Source organism: Hemicordylus capensis, chromosome 6, assembly GCF_027244095.1.
Source record: "Hemicordylus capensis ecotype Gifberg chromosome 6, rHemCap1.1.pri, whole genome shotgun sequence".
NCBI classification, from domain to species: Eukaryota; Metazoa; Chordata; class Lepidosauria; order Squamata; family Cordylidae; genus Hemicordylus; species Hemicordylus capensis.
The window spans coordinates 3,754,034-3,771,614 of NC_069662.1; the positions used below are offsets into that span (position 1 = coordinate 3,754,034).

General features: G+C 47.0%; 1 protein-coding gene across 1 annotated transcript in view; it reads right to left on the minus strand.

Annotated features, from left to right (window-relative positions):
- LOC128331594 (hydroperoxide isomerase ALOXE3-like) overlaps positions 1–17,581 on the minus strand; it is a 47,652-nt gene that overhangs the window by 14,615 nt on the left and 15,456 nt on the right. The window contains exons 5-7 of the mRNA XM_053265179.1: positions 12,741–12,844; positions 4,805–4,977; positions 2,713–2,856 (exon numbers count right to left, since the gene is read on the minus strand). Coding sequence (XP_053121154.1) covers positions 2,713–2,856; positions 4,805–4,977; positions 12,741–12,844 — 421 coding nt within the window. The remainder of the gene's footprint in view (positions 1–2,712; positions 2,857–4,804; positions 4,978–12,740; positions 12,845–17,581) is intronic.

A 17,581-nucleotide genomic window follows, 5' to 3' on the forward strand; every position in this document is an offset into this window, starting at 1 on the left:
TGGCTTCCAGCGGCATCTGGTGGGCCACTGTGCGAAACAGGATGCTGGACTAGATGGGCATTCTTGGGCCTGATCCAGCAGGGCAGTTCTGATGTTCTTACGACTCTCTCCAGCTGTTGTTGAACTACAACTCCCATCACCCCCAAACACAATTTATTGTGGCTGGGGATGATAAGAGTTGTAGTTCAACAACAGCTGGAGAAAGCCAAGGTTGCCTACTCCTGTCCTAGTTCTCATTTTCTTTTAACAGAGGTTTTCAGGTCTTATGATAGCCCAGCTGAAGCCAAGCCTCAAAGTTGGATCCTCTGAAGCCCCAGGTGTGAATGTGACCCTGGATCAAACCCGCTCTTCCCTGCAGATTCCTATCTAGGGGTGTTTTCAAAAGAGCTGAATTTGCTAGATTAAAGCTAGACAGCTCAACTTTGCAAGACATCATCTTCTTTTACAAGTCCATTCAGGTAACTTCGGTGAGTCTGAGGTGCTGAGAAAGCCCTGTTCCACAGTCTTGCAAAAGATTTGACCATCCAGCAATTTATTTATTTATGTTACGTTTCATAGAATAGTTACCAGTCATACCGTGCCAGGTTGGTTTTTTTAAAGCGAACTTTTGGCTTACGGCCCATTTGACCCACGAGTATACCCCTCAGGTTCTGGCAACCATGCAAGGCCACCTAATGGTGCAGCAGGGAAGTAACCTGCCCAACAGGAGGCTGTTGGTCCAAATTCCCACTGGTATGTTTCCCAGACCGTTTCCCAGACTATGGGAAACACCTCTATCGGGCAGCAGCAATACAGGAAGATGCTGAAAGGCATCCTCTCACACTGCATGGGAAATGGCAATGGTAAATCCCTTCTGTATTCTATCAAAGACAACCATAGGGCTCTGTGGGCACCAGGAGTCGATGCTGACTCAACGGCACAACCTTTCCTTTCCATACATCATCTGGCTGCACTCCTTACAACAATCCTGTAAGGACTGACCTCAGTATTATAATCTCCACCTTGCTGTATTTGTAAAATGGTTATATTGTCTTTCTTCCCCCCCAGGAATAATCAGGCATGCTCTAATTTAAGAATATAAGAACATAAGAACAGCCCTGCTGGATCAGGCCCAAGGAAGCGCATCTAGTCCAGCATCCTGTTTCACACAGTGGCCCACCAGATGCCTCTGAAAAGCCCACAGGCAAGAGGTGAGGGCATGCCCTCTCTCCTGCTGTTGCTCCCCTGCAACTGGTATAGAGAGGCATCGTGCCTCTGAGGCTGGAGATGGCCCACAGCCACCAGACTAGTAGCCATTGATTAGTAGCTGTCAGACTAGTAGCTGTCTAAGCCACTTTTAAAACCATCCAAGCCAGAACCACATCCCATGGCAAAGAATTCCACAGATTAATTATTCGCTGTGTGAAAAAGTACTTCCACTTGTCGGTCCTAAATTTCCCAACCTTCAATTTCATGGAGTGACCCCTGGTTCTAGTCTTGTGAGAGAAGGAGAAAAAATTCTCTCTGTCCACTCTCTCCACAACATGCATAATTTTATACCCTTCAATCATGGCTCCCCTTAGTCGCCTCTTTTCCAAGGTAAAGAGCCCCAGATGCTGCAACCTAGCCTCATAAGGAAGGTGCTCCAGGCCCCTGATCATTTTGGCTGTCCTCTTCTGCACCTTTTCCAGTTCTACAATATCCTTCTTAAGATACGGTGACCAAGTACTCCAGATGTGGCCGCAGTACTCCAGATGTGGCCACACCATAGATTTGTATAATATAATAGTATCTTGTGGGTTCAGACCATGTTCTAGGTCCATGATGGGTTATACTCGAATGGACGCATCAGGGCAATTACCAGGGAGTTATCCGCACATGGCTTCATGCTGAGGGGTAAATGTTGACCGAAGCTACTTCAAAGTACACTCACGGCATTGAGGGAAGCAGCCCCTCCCCTCTGCTCTCAGGGTTTTTTGATGCAAGTTCATGTTTTCTTTCTAGCCAATGGTTGGCGGGTGGGAGGGGGGGAGAGTACTGAAGAGCTACATCTGCATTTGTAAGGAGAGTATCCTTATCATTCTAATGATTCTATGTCAGCATCTCTCCCCGTTTGCTCCAGAATTTTCAGAAAAAGTAGCTTAAAACCAGCATTTTAAAAACCCAGAAATACCTCGAGATAAGCTAGAATTCACAAGACAAAGCCCAACTTGTGTGTGGAGTGGGTCCAAGGATCTCGAAAGGACCTCAGGGTAAGTTTGGCTGGTGTGTGAATGCACACACTCTCTCCCGAAGGAGACTGGGGTAGAAGCCCTGTGTGCAAAACCTCCAGGAAGTTTTTCACACGGGGCTTTTAAAGCCCTTTAACTCGCATCGCCTCTGGAATGGGGGTGGGGGGACGAGTCCACATATCGGCCAGATTTACCCTGAAGTCCCCGCAAGTTATCGGAGAGCAATTCACACACAATTCGTGTTTTTCACAGTGCGTTAGAGTATAGCCCAATTTATATCTGGGGTAAAAAAATCCACTATTTGTGTCGGTTTTCGGGGACAGTTTCGAGTTCGCAGTAAAGCCTCCAAGTAAATTCGCGGTAAAGCCTGCTGTGTGTAAGTCCCAGGTTACCTCAGGAAAATGTCTTACGCTTTCTGCTGCACACTACTAGTTGAGAATGTGGCCGCTGCCGGAGCTGAGTCTTAAGGTATCTTATGCGGAGAAACCACACACTCCATTACCTGAATGGCCAGTGGTATCATCTGTCCTTTTGGGTTCAGGTGTAGCAAGCAGAGGGGAGCTGCCAAGTACTGGGGTTTATCGTTCAGTTTGTGGGTGGGGATGTCCTCAAGGATCTTGTAGTCTGCGAGGAAGATGTTCCCTTTCTGGGAAGAAGAGAGAACGCTTAGGCCAAGTGATCCACAATTAAATGGGTACGAAAAGTTAGCGTCAAATAACAGTTCACACAGCGCTCTTAATTTCAAAAGGGCTTCACAGTTTGTCTTAAAATGACGGTGGTTCCTGTCCTATAGACAACGACTGCTCCTGAGAATATTTGTATCCTGTTCTTCAACAAAATTCTCAAAGCAGTTTACATAGAAAAACAAATGAGACATAAATAAGATGGTCTCCTGTCCCCAAAGTGCTCATATTCTAAAAAGAAACATAAGGAAGACACCAGCAACAGCCACTGGAGGGATGCTGTGTTGGGGGGTTGGGTTTGGCCAGTTGCTCTCCCCCTGCTAAATATAAGAGAATCGCCACTTTAAAATGGTGCTTCTTTGCTCAGTTAGCTCAGTTTTGCTCAGACAGGAAAATCGAGGCTGAAGGCCTTTCCCCAAGGGCACACAATGAATTCGTGGCCAAGGTAGGACTTGAACCCAGGTCTCTTGGGGCAGACCAAGCCTTTGCAGTGCCTGAGGGAAGGAGCAAAAGGCTGCCTTGCTCCATGCCCCTGGTGGGGGCCAGAGCAAGCTTTGGAAGTGAATGCTGGCAGAGAGGAGGGCAGGGGACCAGCAGACTCCACTTCTCTCCTCCTCCCTGCAGGCTTTGCAAGGCGTGCCGGGGACAGGCTCTCCTTGCAAGGCTTGTGAGGTTCGGGTCGGTCCCAAAGAGCCACTTCAATGGTCACAGCAGGGGGGGCATCTTGCTCCCAATACCGGAGACAACCGCCCCCACCTTACCACACCTGCTTCCTGCTCCCAGCTGGGTTTAGCATCCATTAGGGTTGCCATATTCAAGCTTCCCAAATCCGGGCGGCCCAATTTGCATATTATGCAAATTATGCAGCAACTGATTTGCAATTTATTTATTTATTTATTTCTTGATCTGACAGATCTGTATACTTTCCCCTCCTTCGCTGCCCTCCCATGTGACCGGATCCAGAGTAAAATCCGGGCAGTCCGGGCAGCGCATTTGAAATCCATGTAAATCTTGGTGGAATTTAGCAGCTGGGTGGAGCAGCCAAAATCCAGGGGCTACCCTAACTTCCAGGGGACATGGCAACCCTAGCATCCATGTCTGGCTTGAGGAACACACATGCTTGTGAGGAAATCTACTTGCCAGGAAGCGTTGGAGATGGCATTCCAGTGCATTGACCTTTTGCACCAACTCTCCTAATGACCACTCGGGGCACTGAGAGCAGAGGCAGCTAGTGAGGGTCCCCTCACCTGTCCCTGCTTTGCCTCTATTCTATGACCCCTTCCACGACAACTCGGGTACTTCCTGTAGCGAGTCGGTTCTACTTCCTTTCTCCTTGGAGAGCAGATGGGAGCATATCTCTCTCTCTCTCTCTCTCCACTATGTAGGAGGATCAGTAGTAGTTAGTAGTTAGGATCAGTCTTTCCTATCTCAAATGTGCTTATTAACCTAATAAATCTTATTTACTTAATACTGCACTACAGTCTCCATGTTTGTTCTGGACTAGGGATTCTCAAGGTTGGGTCCCCAGATGTTATAGGACTTCAACTCCCATAATCCCTAGCCTCAGTGGCCTTTGGTTGGGGATTATGGGAGTTGAAGTCCAATCACATCTGGGGACCCAACCTTGAGAATCCCTGTTCTAGACTAACTGTAACCATAAGGCTCTGCACTACTTCTGGAGCAACTGGCACTTCCTCTTGGTGCTTTGCTAAACAGTCACAAATTGCAAAAGGATCCCTGTCCAAAACTCTGGAAAAGCTGCTGCCAGCCAGAGCAGGCAAGCGCTAGAAGGACCAAGGGTCTCGTTCCAGCTAAGGCCGCTGCTCCCTCGATACATCTTGTGAACAACTAGCTCCACGTTTCTGGGTAGCAGCCGGTTTCTTGTGGCCATCAAACAGGAATGTAGGTTACCTCCAGCTCCTCCTGAAGTGTGACACCTTTCCCCAGGCAACCAGCCACCATCTCCTGGGTCACCGGGAAGTTGGCTGGGATCTCAGGACATTTCTGGAGGATCACGGGGTTGACGCCATTCAGGTATTGGTACCCAAAGAAGTCATCATCCATCCAGTGCTCCGAGACATACTCTGATAGGGGGGGAGAGCAATAAATGAAAATTATGTTCACTTTCAGATTAGTGAATTGGAAACTGGGAGGCCAACATCACTGCTTTCTAAAGCTGAGTTTATACATCTTTTAAAAACAGGAGATCTCAGTCCTCGGTACAAAATGCTTGCAATTCCCCTCTGTTTAATTACTCTTATCTAAGGACCGCAATCTGGAGAGAAACAGATACACAAGCATATAATTTCTTGCCTTTTTTGTGACTGTATCTTAGCGTGCATTTTAACAGGGTGGGAAAATAAGTTATTCATCACTTTGTGGTAAGATTTCCCTGTTGTTGTTACCTAAGAGCAGCCCTGCAAGCAGAGGCGTATCTAGAGAAAATAGTGCCGAGGGTAAACACTGAAATTGCGCCCCCTGTTCAAACATTTGACACCCATCTTTCAGATAACGTTACCATAATATCAGCTGAAAAATACAAGTCAAGCTCGTTAATCTTTTAATATTTCAAAAACTATTTAGCAGTGGATGTAGCCAGACCAAAAATGCTGGAAAACTAAACATTTCAGTATGCTGGGGCTCATGAAATACCTAAATACTTTGTGGAGGTGTATTTGGAAAACTAAACAGAAGTGCCTGCCTAATTCTCTACTGTGCATTGTAGCATCACTATTACATACATTTTAAAAATAAATGAGAATTTGACTTTTCCCAGATACTCTGAAAATAATTAAAGGACATGCAGAGTAAACTGTGTCATTGCTTGGAATGTATTCTAGTCTTTCAGAAAGACAGTTAAAATGAGAGAAAGAGAGCAAGAAACTCCCAGTGGGCCTTAATACTAAGGATTTCACACTGATTCAAAGACAAACTCACCATTAACCTTTTATATTTGTTTTAATTGTTTTAATGTCATTGTTAACTGCCCAGAGATGAAAGTTTGGGTGGTATATAAGTTAAATAAATAAATAAACAAACAAATAAATAAATAGCCATATTATTAAGACCTCACATTTCACTCACTTATCACAAGAAGCAAAGTACGAGCAAATGAATACAATCCTAGCTCATAAGCTTCAGCTCAGTATTCACAAGCCCTGATTCTCTGTACATAGTGCTAAACTAAACATGTGTATAATGACTTATATTATATTAATTTAAAAAAAAAATTTTTACCTGTAGCCCCTTCAGGGGGCTTCCTAAAGGCTGTGGTGGGGGGGTCTACAAAGGTTCCCCCTCCCCCCACTGACCTCTAGGGCCTCGCAGGGACCACTGGAGCATGTGCAGTGGCCATTTTTAAAAAATAAATTTTGTTTAAAAAAAAAATGGCAGCTGAAAACAAAATGGCTGTTGTGCATGCTCAAATGGCCTCTGCGAGGCCTGGCATGGCCTAGGGCTTCACAGAGGCCATCTGAGCATGCGCGGTGGCCATTTTGTTTTCGGTGGCCATTTAAATTTTATTTTAAATTTAAAGAAATGGCGCCCTCCTTCAAGTGGCGCCTGGGGCACGTGCCCTGCCTACCTAACTCTAGGTACGCCCCTGCCTGCCAGTTCAGACCCAAGGGCCATCTAGTCCAGCATCCTGTTTCACACAGTGGCCCACCAGATGCCGCTAGGAAGCCCACAGGCAGGAGCTGAGGAAATGCCTCCTCTCCTGCTGCTACACTCCTGCAACTGTTTTCCAGAGGCATCTTGCTGCTGAGGCTGGAGGTGGCCTGTAGCCCTCCAATAAAGTGGCCATTGATAGACCTCTCCTCCATGAAGTTATCCAAACCCCTCTTAAAGCCATCCAGGTTGTTGGCTGTCACCACATCTCGTGGCAGAGAATTCCACAAGTGGATGATGCGTAGTGTGAAAAAGTACTTCCCTTTGTTGATCTTAAATTTCTTGGCAATCAATTTAATGGGATGGCCCCTGGTTCTAGAGTGATGTGAGAGGGAGAAGAATTTCTCTCTATCCACTTTCTCCACACCATGCATGATTGTATAGACCTCTATCATGTCTCCCCGAAGTCATCTTTTTTCTAAACGAAAAAGCCCCAGATGCTGTAGCCTAGCCTCATAAGGAAGGTGCTCTAGGCCCCTGATCATCTTGGTTGCCCTCTTCTGCACCTTCTCCAGTTCTACAATGTCCTTCTTTATGTATGGTGACCAGAACTGCATGCAGTACTCCAAGTGTGGCCGCACCATATTTTTGTATAAGGCCGTTATAATATTAGCAGTTTTATTTTCAATCCTAATCCTAATGATCTCTAGCATGGAATTGGCCTTTTTTCACAGCTGCTGCACATTGAGTCAACACTTTCAACGAGCTGTCCACCACGACCCCAAGATCCCTCTCCTGGTCAGTCACTGACAGCTCAGTTCCTATCAGTGTATATGTATAGTTGGGGTTTTTCACCCCAATATGCATCACTTCATACTTGCCAACATTGAAGTGCATTTGCCATTTTATTGTCCACTCACCCAATCTGGAGAGATCTTTTTGGAGCTCCTCACAATCTGTTTTGGATTTCACTACCCTAAATACAGAGGCGTAACTAGGGAAAACGGCGCCCGGGGCAAGCACTGAAATTGCGCCCCCCCCACTCTCCTTCCCCCTGGAAATATGGAAATGTGTCACAGTCATAGTCAAATGTGGGTTGTGGGCTGCATCCGTGCAAGTATACTGGGACAGGAAAAAGGAAACATGAGGCTACAAGGCTCTTTAGAAATATATATTTTAAAGAAATGTCTTGCATACTAACAGCCTAAGTTTGCAGTCCTCATGGCCAGAAAATAAATGCTTTTAAACATAGTAATAGGTTTGTGTCCCAAAATGGAAAAGACAAGACAGGTATTCTAGTCTTTTCCATCATAGATATTCTAGTCTATTCAAGATTTATGCTTATATTATAATAGAGACTTAAATTATAATAGACATATATTCTAGTCTGTCATAGATATTCTATGTTTATTAATTCTATAATAATGTCTATTTGTAGCACACTTTACGTTGGTTGTATTCCTGGGAAACTCAATGGCCACATTCAGCCACCATTATTTGAGCCATGATCTCCTCCTCTTTCTGCTTCCCTCTCATACACAGTCTTAATAAATAACCTCCTGGTTTAATTAAATCACCGTTTGCCTATGCACCTGAACAGCAAAACTGAGGTTTGGGCCCTTCATATACCAGAATTGCAAACCACACTGTGTGATCCTAGTTTGGAGGGCTTACTCAGCAGTTTATTGGATGTAAGCTGTGAATGTGAATGCATCCAATTGGACTGAACGTAAGGGCAAGTTATGGTTTGACTAGCTGACCCGTGCGGCCGCCGCCGCCTCGCCTCCGCGGCCGGGCCCGGCCAGTCCCGCCGCCTCGCCTCCGCGGCCCGGCCAGTCCCGCCGCCTCGCTTCCGCAGCCGGGCCCGGCCAGGCCAGGCTACCTCTCTCTCTCCTCCTGCCCCCCGTCTCCGGCGGGGCAGAGTGCGGCTGCCGCCGCCAGCGGGCCTGGCTGGCCCCAGAGTGCTGCCGCCGATGCCGCGGCCGGCCCCAGAGTGCCGCTATCAGGCCCGCCCCCTCGCCTCCGCGGCCGGGCCCGGCCCCGCCGCCTCGCTGGGCCCCGCCACCTTGCCCCGCCTCGCTGGGCCCGCCGCTCCCTGGGCCCCGCCACCACGGTCTGGCCCGCCGCCATCGCACTGGGCCCGCCGCCTCGCCCCGCCTCACGGCCGGGGCCGCCGCCGCCTCGCTGGGCTCCGCCGCCACGGCCCTGGGCCCGCCGCCTTGCCTCCGCAGCCGCCCAGCAAGCGAATTCTCCTGGGTGTGCTGCCAGCCAATCAGGCGCCCCCTGCAGCCCAGCCAATCAGCTGGGCTGCCGGGACGCATTTCTCCTGGGCACACCCAGAAGAATCCTTACCCATAAAAGCCTTGGGCGTGCGTCCGTGCCGCCCGTGTCTTTTTCGCCCGATCTGGGCATGCGCGGAGCGCATGCCCAGATCGGGCGAAAAAGATACGGCCGCCCAGAGACGGGCGGCCATGTTGGACCAGGCGGTGGCCGCGGCGGAGCGACTGGCTCCGATGGCGGCCGCCGCCGTTACGGCGAGAGGGCCGGGAGGAGCAGAAGCGGCGGGCCAAGGAGAAGCGGCCGCCGCCAACGGCAGGAGGAGAGTGTGGCCGAGGCGGCGGCGGAGCCGCGGCCTCGGCCAAAGGTAGTTGTGGCCGCGGTGGGGCGACTGGCCCCGTTGGCGGCGGCTGCGACGCCACCAAGAGTGCGGGTGAGGCGGTGGCGGGGCGACTAGCCCCGATGGCGGCCGCGGCCTCAGCAAGAGGTGGCAGTAGCTCCCCTTAAGGCTAGCGCCCGTTATTACAACGGGCTAAAAATTACTAGTTATATATATAGATTACGTAGGAAGCTGTCTACAGAGTCAGATATTGGTCCACCTAGCTCACTATTGCCCACACTGACTGGCAGCAGCTCTCCAAGGTTTCAGGCAGGAGTTTCTCCCAGCCCTACCTGGAGGTAGGGATTGAACCTGGGATCTTCTGCATGTTATTTGCAATTACATCTGACTTGCTTGAAATTACACAGGCAAATCAAAAAGATCATGAATAAGTAGGGGTGAGATTTTTCTTTGTTTTAAAAAAGCCTTCCCAATTTCCTCTTATTTTTAAAACTCTCTCAAAGGAAAATATAAGTTTAATATGTAAAACAAAATACACATTGAATGAAAAACCGTGATTAACTTTTAAAAAACTATTAAGTATGTAATTAGAAGAATTCCATTACATTAAGATACCAATTTCTTTAAAGCCAGAAATAATACCTACTGAAACTTTAATTATTTAAACAAGGAGAGAAAAAGGCATGTTATCTTCCCTAACAAAGATTAAAATCAATTTAATTGGTTCTCCACTGCCTTGACATGATTCTCGCTGTGAGTCAAGCAACCAAAAAGGGAAATTAATATCGCAGCTGTTAATCAAGTGATATTTGTGCACTCTATCTTATTAAAGCTACAGGGGCAGAAAGAAAAACTTCCCATTGCTACTTTTTGGACCAATTTGTTCACACTGTATTAAATGGGATTTCCCCCCCTTCAAAAATATAGATGCTGTACTTATGTTTTGGAGACAGAACATCTACAATATGCACCAAATGAACAAGGCTGAAAATGTTGTAGACTGTACGTTGCTAATAAAAATCTGCTATAAAGAATAAACCTAGTATTAATCCAGACAGACTGAACATTATTCAAAAATTATATTAATGAATTCCAAATTAAATTGCCACCCCACCCCCCATGCTAAGGGATGATCCAGAAGTTGTAATTAATAGCAGAGCTGCAAAGATCTTGTGTACTAGTACTACTAGTTTCCTTTTGCAATCCCACCTCTGCAAAAGGAAACTCATGCATGCAAGCCAGGAGAGTGACTTGTGGCTCCACTTGCATTGCATGAGTTTCCTTTTGCAGAGGTGGGATTGCAAAAGGAAACTCGGGCAATGCAAGTGGAGCCACAAGTCACTCTCCTGGCTTGCATTGCGTGAGTTTCCTTTTGCAATCCCACCGGGACTCACACAATGCAAGCCAGAAACTGCAAGCCAGAAACACATTGCAAGCCAGAAACTCACACAATGCAAGCCAGGAGAGCGCCACTGGCTCCACTTGCAGGCAGCTACCCTCGGTTTAGGGGTGGGGGGTGGGTGAAGCCTGCTATGCAAAGCACAGAAGAGCTAAAAGAAGGACGTTATGCAAGGCAGTAGAGGCATTCTCTCACACACAACACACACAGGGGAGAGAGAGAGATTTGAGCAATGAAACTTACTTTGTTAATGCAGAACAGAAGAATAAAATGCAGCCAGAGGGCAGTGTGGTGGGAAAACGGCAGGCAGGCAGAGTCAAGGAACATCCCCAGCAGCAGCAGCTCTGGCAAACTACTCCACTCCTCCTGCGTACAGCAAGCAGGGAGGGAGGAACTGAGACAACCAGCGTGGTGGTCATGTGTTCTCCGGCAGCCAATGGGAGCTTCCGCCCACCGGAGATCTCCGTAATGACGGAGGGGGGGGGAATCACACAAAATTTTTTTTTTGCCAAAAGCAGGGGACTGGCAGGGGCACTTTTTGGCACCCCCTCCCAAGTGGCACCTGGGGCACGTGCCCCCCCTGCCCCCCCTATCGTTACGCCCCTGCCTAAATAGTTTGGTGTCATCTGGAAGTATGGCCACCTCACTGCTTACCCCAACTTTTAGATCATTTATGAATAATTCCAAAAACACAGGTCCCAGTACAGATCCCTGGGGGACCCCACTCTTTACTTTCCTCCATTGTGAAAACCATTTATACCTACCCTCTGTTTCCTGTCCTTCAACCAGTTAGCTATCCACATATGTACTTGTCCCTTTATCCCATGACTGCTAGGTTTTCTCAAGAGTCTTTTATGAGGAACTTTGTTGAAGGCTTTTTGGAAGTCCAGGTATACTGTGTCAACTGGATCACCTTTATCCACACACCTGTTGATACTCTCAAAGAACTCCAACAGGTTTGTGAGGCAAGATTTACCTTTGCAGAAGCTATGCTGGTTCTCCCCCAGCAGGGCCTGTTAAAAATTTTATCCTTGAGAATGCTTTCCATCATTTTGCCCAGATCAGATGTTAAGCTCACCGGCCTGTAATTTCTCGGATCGCCCCAGATCCCTTTCTGAAAATTGGTGTTACACTTTCTACTGTCCAGTCCTCCAGTATAGAGCCTGATTGTAGGGGTAAGTTATCTATTTTTGCAAGGAGGTCAGCAATTTCACATTTGAGTTCTTTAAGGACTCTTAGGTGGATGCCGTCTGGCTCTGCCAATTTGCTCATTTAAATTTTTTCCAAACAGTTTAGTTCATCTTGTCACTTCTGTCTGACTCATTTCTCTAGCCTCTGTCCGTGAGAAGCCAGGTTCAGAAACAGGTATACTCTCAGTATCCTCTGCCATGAAGACAGATGCAAAGAACTCATTCAGCTTCTCTGCAACCTCCATATCCTCCTTGATAATCCCTTTCACTCTCTCTTTGTCTAATGGTCCAACCACCTCCCTGGCAGGTTTCTTGCTTCTGATGTATTTAAAGAAGTTTTTGTTATTCCCCTTGATGCTTTTAGCTAAATTTTCCTCAAACTCTCTTTTTGCCTCCCTTATTGTCACCTTGCATTTCTTTTGCCAGAGTTTGTGTTCCTTTCTGTTCTCTTCATTTGGGCAAGCCTTCCCATTTTGGAAGGAAGTCTCCTTTATGGCTTCCTTGACTTTACCTGTTAGCCATGCTGGCATCCTCCTGGACTTAGTGATACCTTTCCTTCTTTTGGGTATACATTCTAACTGGGCTTCTAGTATTGCAGTTTTAAGTAAACTCCATGCATTCTGGAGTGAAGTGACTCTCCTGATTTTCCTTTCAGTTTTCTTTTCACCATACTAATCATTATGGAGAAGCTTCCTCTACTGAAGTTCAAAGTGTCTGTGTTAGACTTCCTTGGTGATTCTCTCCCCACATGTATGCTGAATATGATTGCACATGGTCACTGTTCCCTAAAGGGTTGATGACACTGACATCACGCACCAGGTCCTGGGTGCCATTCAGGATTAAGTCCAAGGCCACCTTTTCTCTGGTTGGTTCCATATGTGTGTGTGTGTGTTTAACTAATGAAGGTTGGCTATGGGAATGGTTTAGGAAACCAGATCAGGATCTTTTTCATCACACATTCTTTTACCACTTTAAAACATCTGTCAGGTGTGGGATGTCCCACTGTTGTCTGCTTATCAGGAAAGGTAGACTCACCTGTGACTGGGGTTTTGTTGAACCAGAAGATTTTACGGAGATCATCCAGATTATCCCAGGAGTCCTTGATGTTGGTGAAGCCTTTGAGCCTCAGCTCCAGTTCCCTGAAGGCAAGGACAAAATGACTGAGGGAGCAGCTTAGAAAGCCAGATATGATGAGTGCCTTGTTGCGCTCTACATTATAAGGCAACCACAACTTGCATGCATATTATTTAAACTCCCATTCTAGAAGAAGCCAGTAGGTGGTGCCACTGAACACAGCCAGAAGGGAAGAAGGCTGGACTCACACTGAGAAGAAAGAACTATTGCAATAAATGGATAATTAGGGTGGTGTGTTGCCTGATTAAATACCTTTTAGAGGATTAACCATATGTGTTCTTGTTGCTTAATTAAGCAATGACATTTGCATATATTTGTTCATGGGGAAAACCAGTAGAGCTCAAGCAAAATGCAGGCTTCCTTTGGTTTGAGAAATCTATCTATCTATCTATCTATCTATCTATCTATCATATTTATATACTGCCTGATCTATATGTCTCTAGGTGGTGTACACCATCCAAACACATGTGTATGTGTTGTTGCAGATACCTTCTTAGGAGGCATTCCTGACTGAGTGCAAGAGATGGTGGGGAATTTTATTTATTAATTTATTAATTACATTTATAAATCTCCCCACCCAAAGGCTCCGGTCAGTGTACAACAAATTCAAAAAGATACAAAACTACACACCATTTAAAACACAATGCTAAAAACAATATAAAACCATTATAAAACCATTTAAAACTAATTAAAATACTTTAGAAACAATTTAAAAGAGGAATGCCTCTTTTGTTTTAGAGGGTGCTTTCAATGAGCAGTTTTTATAACATTCAAACGGTTAAAAGTATTTAAATCATTTTAAAAATTATCTATATGTTGTTTGTAAAGCATATTCTGCCCAATCCACTGGGTGCCCTTTCAGTCCATTAAACATTGTTTTAATTGGCTAATCTAACCAATCAATCAATTGACCGGGGAGACCCGAGTTCAAATCCCCATTCAGCCATAAAACTAGCTGGGTGACTCTGGGCCAGTCACTTCTCTCTCAGCCTAGCCTACTTCACAGGGTTGTTGTGAAAGAGAAACTCAAAGTATGTAGTACATCGCTCTGGGCTCCTTGGAGGAAGAGCGGGATATAAATGTAATAATAATAATAATAATAATAATAATAATAATAGGTTTAATAATAATAATAAGTTTGGAGAGGGGACGACACAGCTCAGTAGCAGAGATTATGCTTTGCATACAAAAGTTCCCAGTTTCAACCCCTGATCCCTGGAACAATTTCTTGCAGCTGGGGATGATGGGAGTTGTAGTCCAGCAGCTGGGGATGATGGGAGTTGTGTACCAGTAGCAGCAAGAGAGCCTCAGGTTGGCCACCCCTGCTCTGGAGAACTGCTGGCACTACTGAGCTAGATGGGCCAAAGTGGTCTGATTCAGTATAAGGAAGCTCCCTGTGTCACAAGGACGCCAAGTGCCTTTGGATAATCAGAACTTTGAAAAACTTTGGCTCGGAGAGCAGGCTGTCACTTGTATGGAGTTACTACTTACAGCATCAACCATTATTGTTGCTATGATTATTTTCTATTTCAATACATGCATGCACAATGCAGAAAAAGTGCTGCCCCTTCCTGTCTGTGGGGAGACCTACTCATGTTTCATCACAGCCACGGCACTGATCGGGGGGGGGGGGGAATGAACCCAGGAATAAGGGAGCTGAGGCTGCATGGACAAAACAAGAGGAAAAAGGACACAAGAGCCCCACGGAAAACCACAAGAGGGAAAATATCCAGGTGTGCCAGGGGAAGTGGGCTTTAATTTTAGAAAAACCCAAAATTCACCCTGGTGCTTGTTCTTTCTTGGCAAGGGCCAGAGAGACGTTTCTAAACCGTGGTGCAGAAGTCCTGGCTCCATTTTAGAAGAACAGGCTGGTGTGTTTTGACTGGAGACAGTGCGAGAGAAGAGCTGGATCTCACTCCCGGGAAGGAGTTTGTAGAAGAAAAATGCCCATGAAAAACAGCTTTTTGCTTCTTTAAGAAAATGAGGGTAGGGGAATGGCTCTTCTTCTTTTTGCTAAATTAGGCCAAAACACCAGGGCACTTTCCAGATTACCCACTATGACCTCGGTAAACTGCTGAGGCTGGGCAGGATTGCATTCACAACAATCTCCAGAATGTTATTTCTCTGTGTAAACCGCCCTGAGGCATTTTTAGAAGGGCAGTATAGAAATCAAAGGAAGGAAGGAAGGAAGGAAGGAAGGGAGGGAGGGAGGGGATTCTGAATTGAAGATGACCCCCCCCCAGCCCCCATTTCTAACATCAAAGAACATGGGGAAAGCCTAGTCTTGGATTCCGGTAAGTGCAGAACTTGATCATCTCCCCAATCCAGCAAGAGAGTTCTTGGAGGAGAGGGATAAGCAGCCTTCTCTATGCTTTGCCCAGTCGGGATCCAGATGTGCTTCCACTTCTGGGCCCAGTGGTTGTGTTGCCACTGGATTAGTTAGCAGCATGACAACTAACTAGCGTTCAAGTTTCCCATTCTTATCTAATTTCTTCAGTGAAGGGGTTCTCAGCTGGGAGTCCCCAGAGGTTGGCAGACTACAACTCTCATCATTCCCAATGGCCAAAGGTGGGGGATGATGGGAGTTTCGGTCAAACCACATCTGGGGACCCAGGGCTGAGAACCCCTCCCCTGATCTTGTGGCTACGCAGCTGGATTGAGGCCGATGTATTTCTTCTTTCAACCCCCATGTGAATTCTTCAACTTTAAAGGCTTATTTTTCAGGTGACTATCCTCCTCTTTTGGGTCCTATCGTGGGCCCTCCAAACATTTTGCAACCCAGTTACTCTACATCAAAACCAAGAGAGGCTGGCAGAGGAAGAATGTGTTCTGCCATCACTGCCCTTGTTGGGTGGGGCTGGAGTGGGGCTGGGCTGGAGGGCAGATCCTGCTTGGCATTTCAGTGCTGCCAGTTTTGAAACTTTGCCCATGGGGAGAAGCCTGTAGAGAGGCTCAAAGAGGCAATCCCGTGACACCTTTGATCCAGGCTGGTAACTTGCCCTGGAATGCCTCGTGGGAGGGAATTTGATGAAGCAGGGCCGTTTGGGCGAGGGAGAATGGCCAAATGGGGTGGTGAAATGGGGTGCTCCCTAGATGTGGGACAACTCACCTGCTTGCTCATTCGATCCCTCTGGAATGACATGGCAGGAGGGTGAATTTCACCACCTCCGCACCAGGCCTTTTTGCTCAGGTGTCTTGCTAGTGATTCAGGCCGCAGTTCAAGTGGAAGGATGCACCTCTCTCTCTCTCTCTCTCCTCTTGCTACAGTCAGGTTATATGCCCCTCCCCGCAAACTCCAAACTCAGGCTTTTTAAAAACCCGGCACCCTTCAGTCTGACTACCTAAACACCCCTTCTTTGTCTCTCTGTTATAACGCAAGCTTATCACCAAACACCCTACTTTTTCCTGCTTGGTCACTTCCAGTTCTGTGCCTTCTGTTCAGCTGCTCCTTATGTGGTTGTGAACTGCCTGCGCACTTTCCAGATTAGCCTCTCAACAGTGGCAAAATGCTTTCGTTCAAGCAAATCGCATTCGAAACGTAAATAGCAAAGCACCCAGCAGGGGGAGCAGTCTCGTGAAAACTAACAACCCGAACAAACAGCAACCTTTTAACGCCGGATATACAATGTTATAGCACTATATCACAGTGATTAAATCCGAAACAAGGCATTGGAAATATGAACGGCACCCTGCTGTCCGCGTAGGGACTGCGGTGTCACAACACAGGCAGCGTGGAAGCACACTTCTGAGATACGCTGGGACCCCGTTGCAAGGTCTCATCTGGAAAGCGCCCTGGAGCTGTACTGGATGGGTGGTATAGCAATGACATAAGTAAATAAATAAGTAATATTTTAATTTTATTTAAAATATTTCTATACCACCCAAAACGTGCCTCTATCTGGAAGGGCTTCCCCTGCCTCCTGCTCAGTTGCTTCTCTTGTTGGACTGAAACTCCTGACTCAGTGCCTGGATGCAGTAATGGACTGGATGAGGGTGAACGAGCTGAGACTCAACCCAGACAAGACAGAAGTACTGCTGGTTGGTGGTTCCTCTGCCCGGGTGAATGATCTTCAGCCTGTTCTAGAGGGTTTTGAGCATATCATGCCAGTGCTTCATCAGCTGCACTGGATCCCAGTCCGTTTCTGGGCCCAATTTGAAGTGCTCACTAGCAGCAAGACACCTGAGCAAAAAGGCCTGGTGCGGAGGTGGTGAAATTCACCCTCCTGCCATGTCATTCCAGAGGGATTGAATGAGCAAGCAGGCGAGTCGTCCCACATCTAGGGAGCACCCCATTTCACCACCCCATTTGGCCATTCTCCCTCGCCCACACAGCCCTGCTTCATCAAATTCCCTCCCATGAGGCATTCCAAGGCAAGTTACCAGCTTTGCCTATCAGTCTGGATCAAAGGTGTCACGGGATCGCCTCTTTGAGCCTCTCAGCAGGCTTCTCCCCTTAGGCAGAGTTTCAAAACTGGCAGCACTGAAATGCCAAGCGGGACCTGCCCTCCCACCCAGCCCCACTCCAGCCCCGCCCAACGAGGGCAGTGCTGGCAGAACACACAGATTTTTAAAACTGCTTTTTGTTTTTAACTGATTTTTAAAGCAGTTTTTGTTTTGTTTTGTATTTTTTTCTTTTTTCTTTTTTCTTTTGGTGTGTTGCGATTTCATGTGTTATGTGTTTTTACTTGATGTTTTCATGCTGTGTTGTGAGCCGCCCAGAGCACAATTTGTTACGCAGCGGC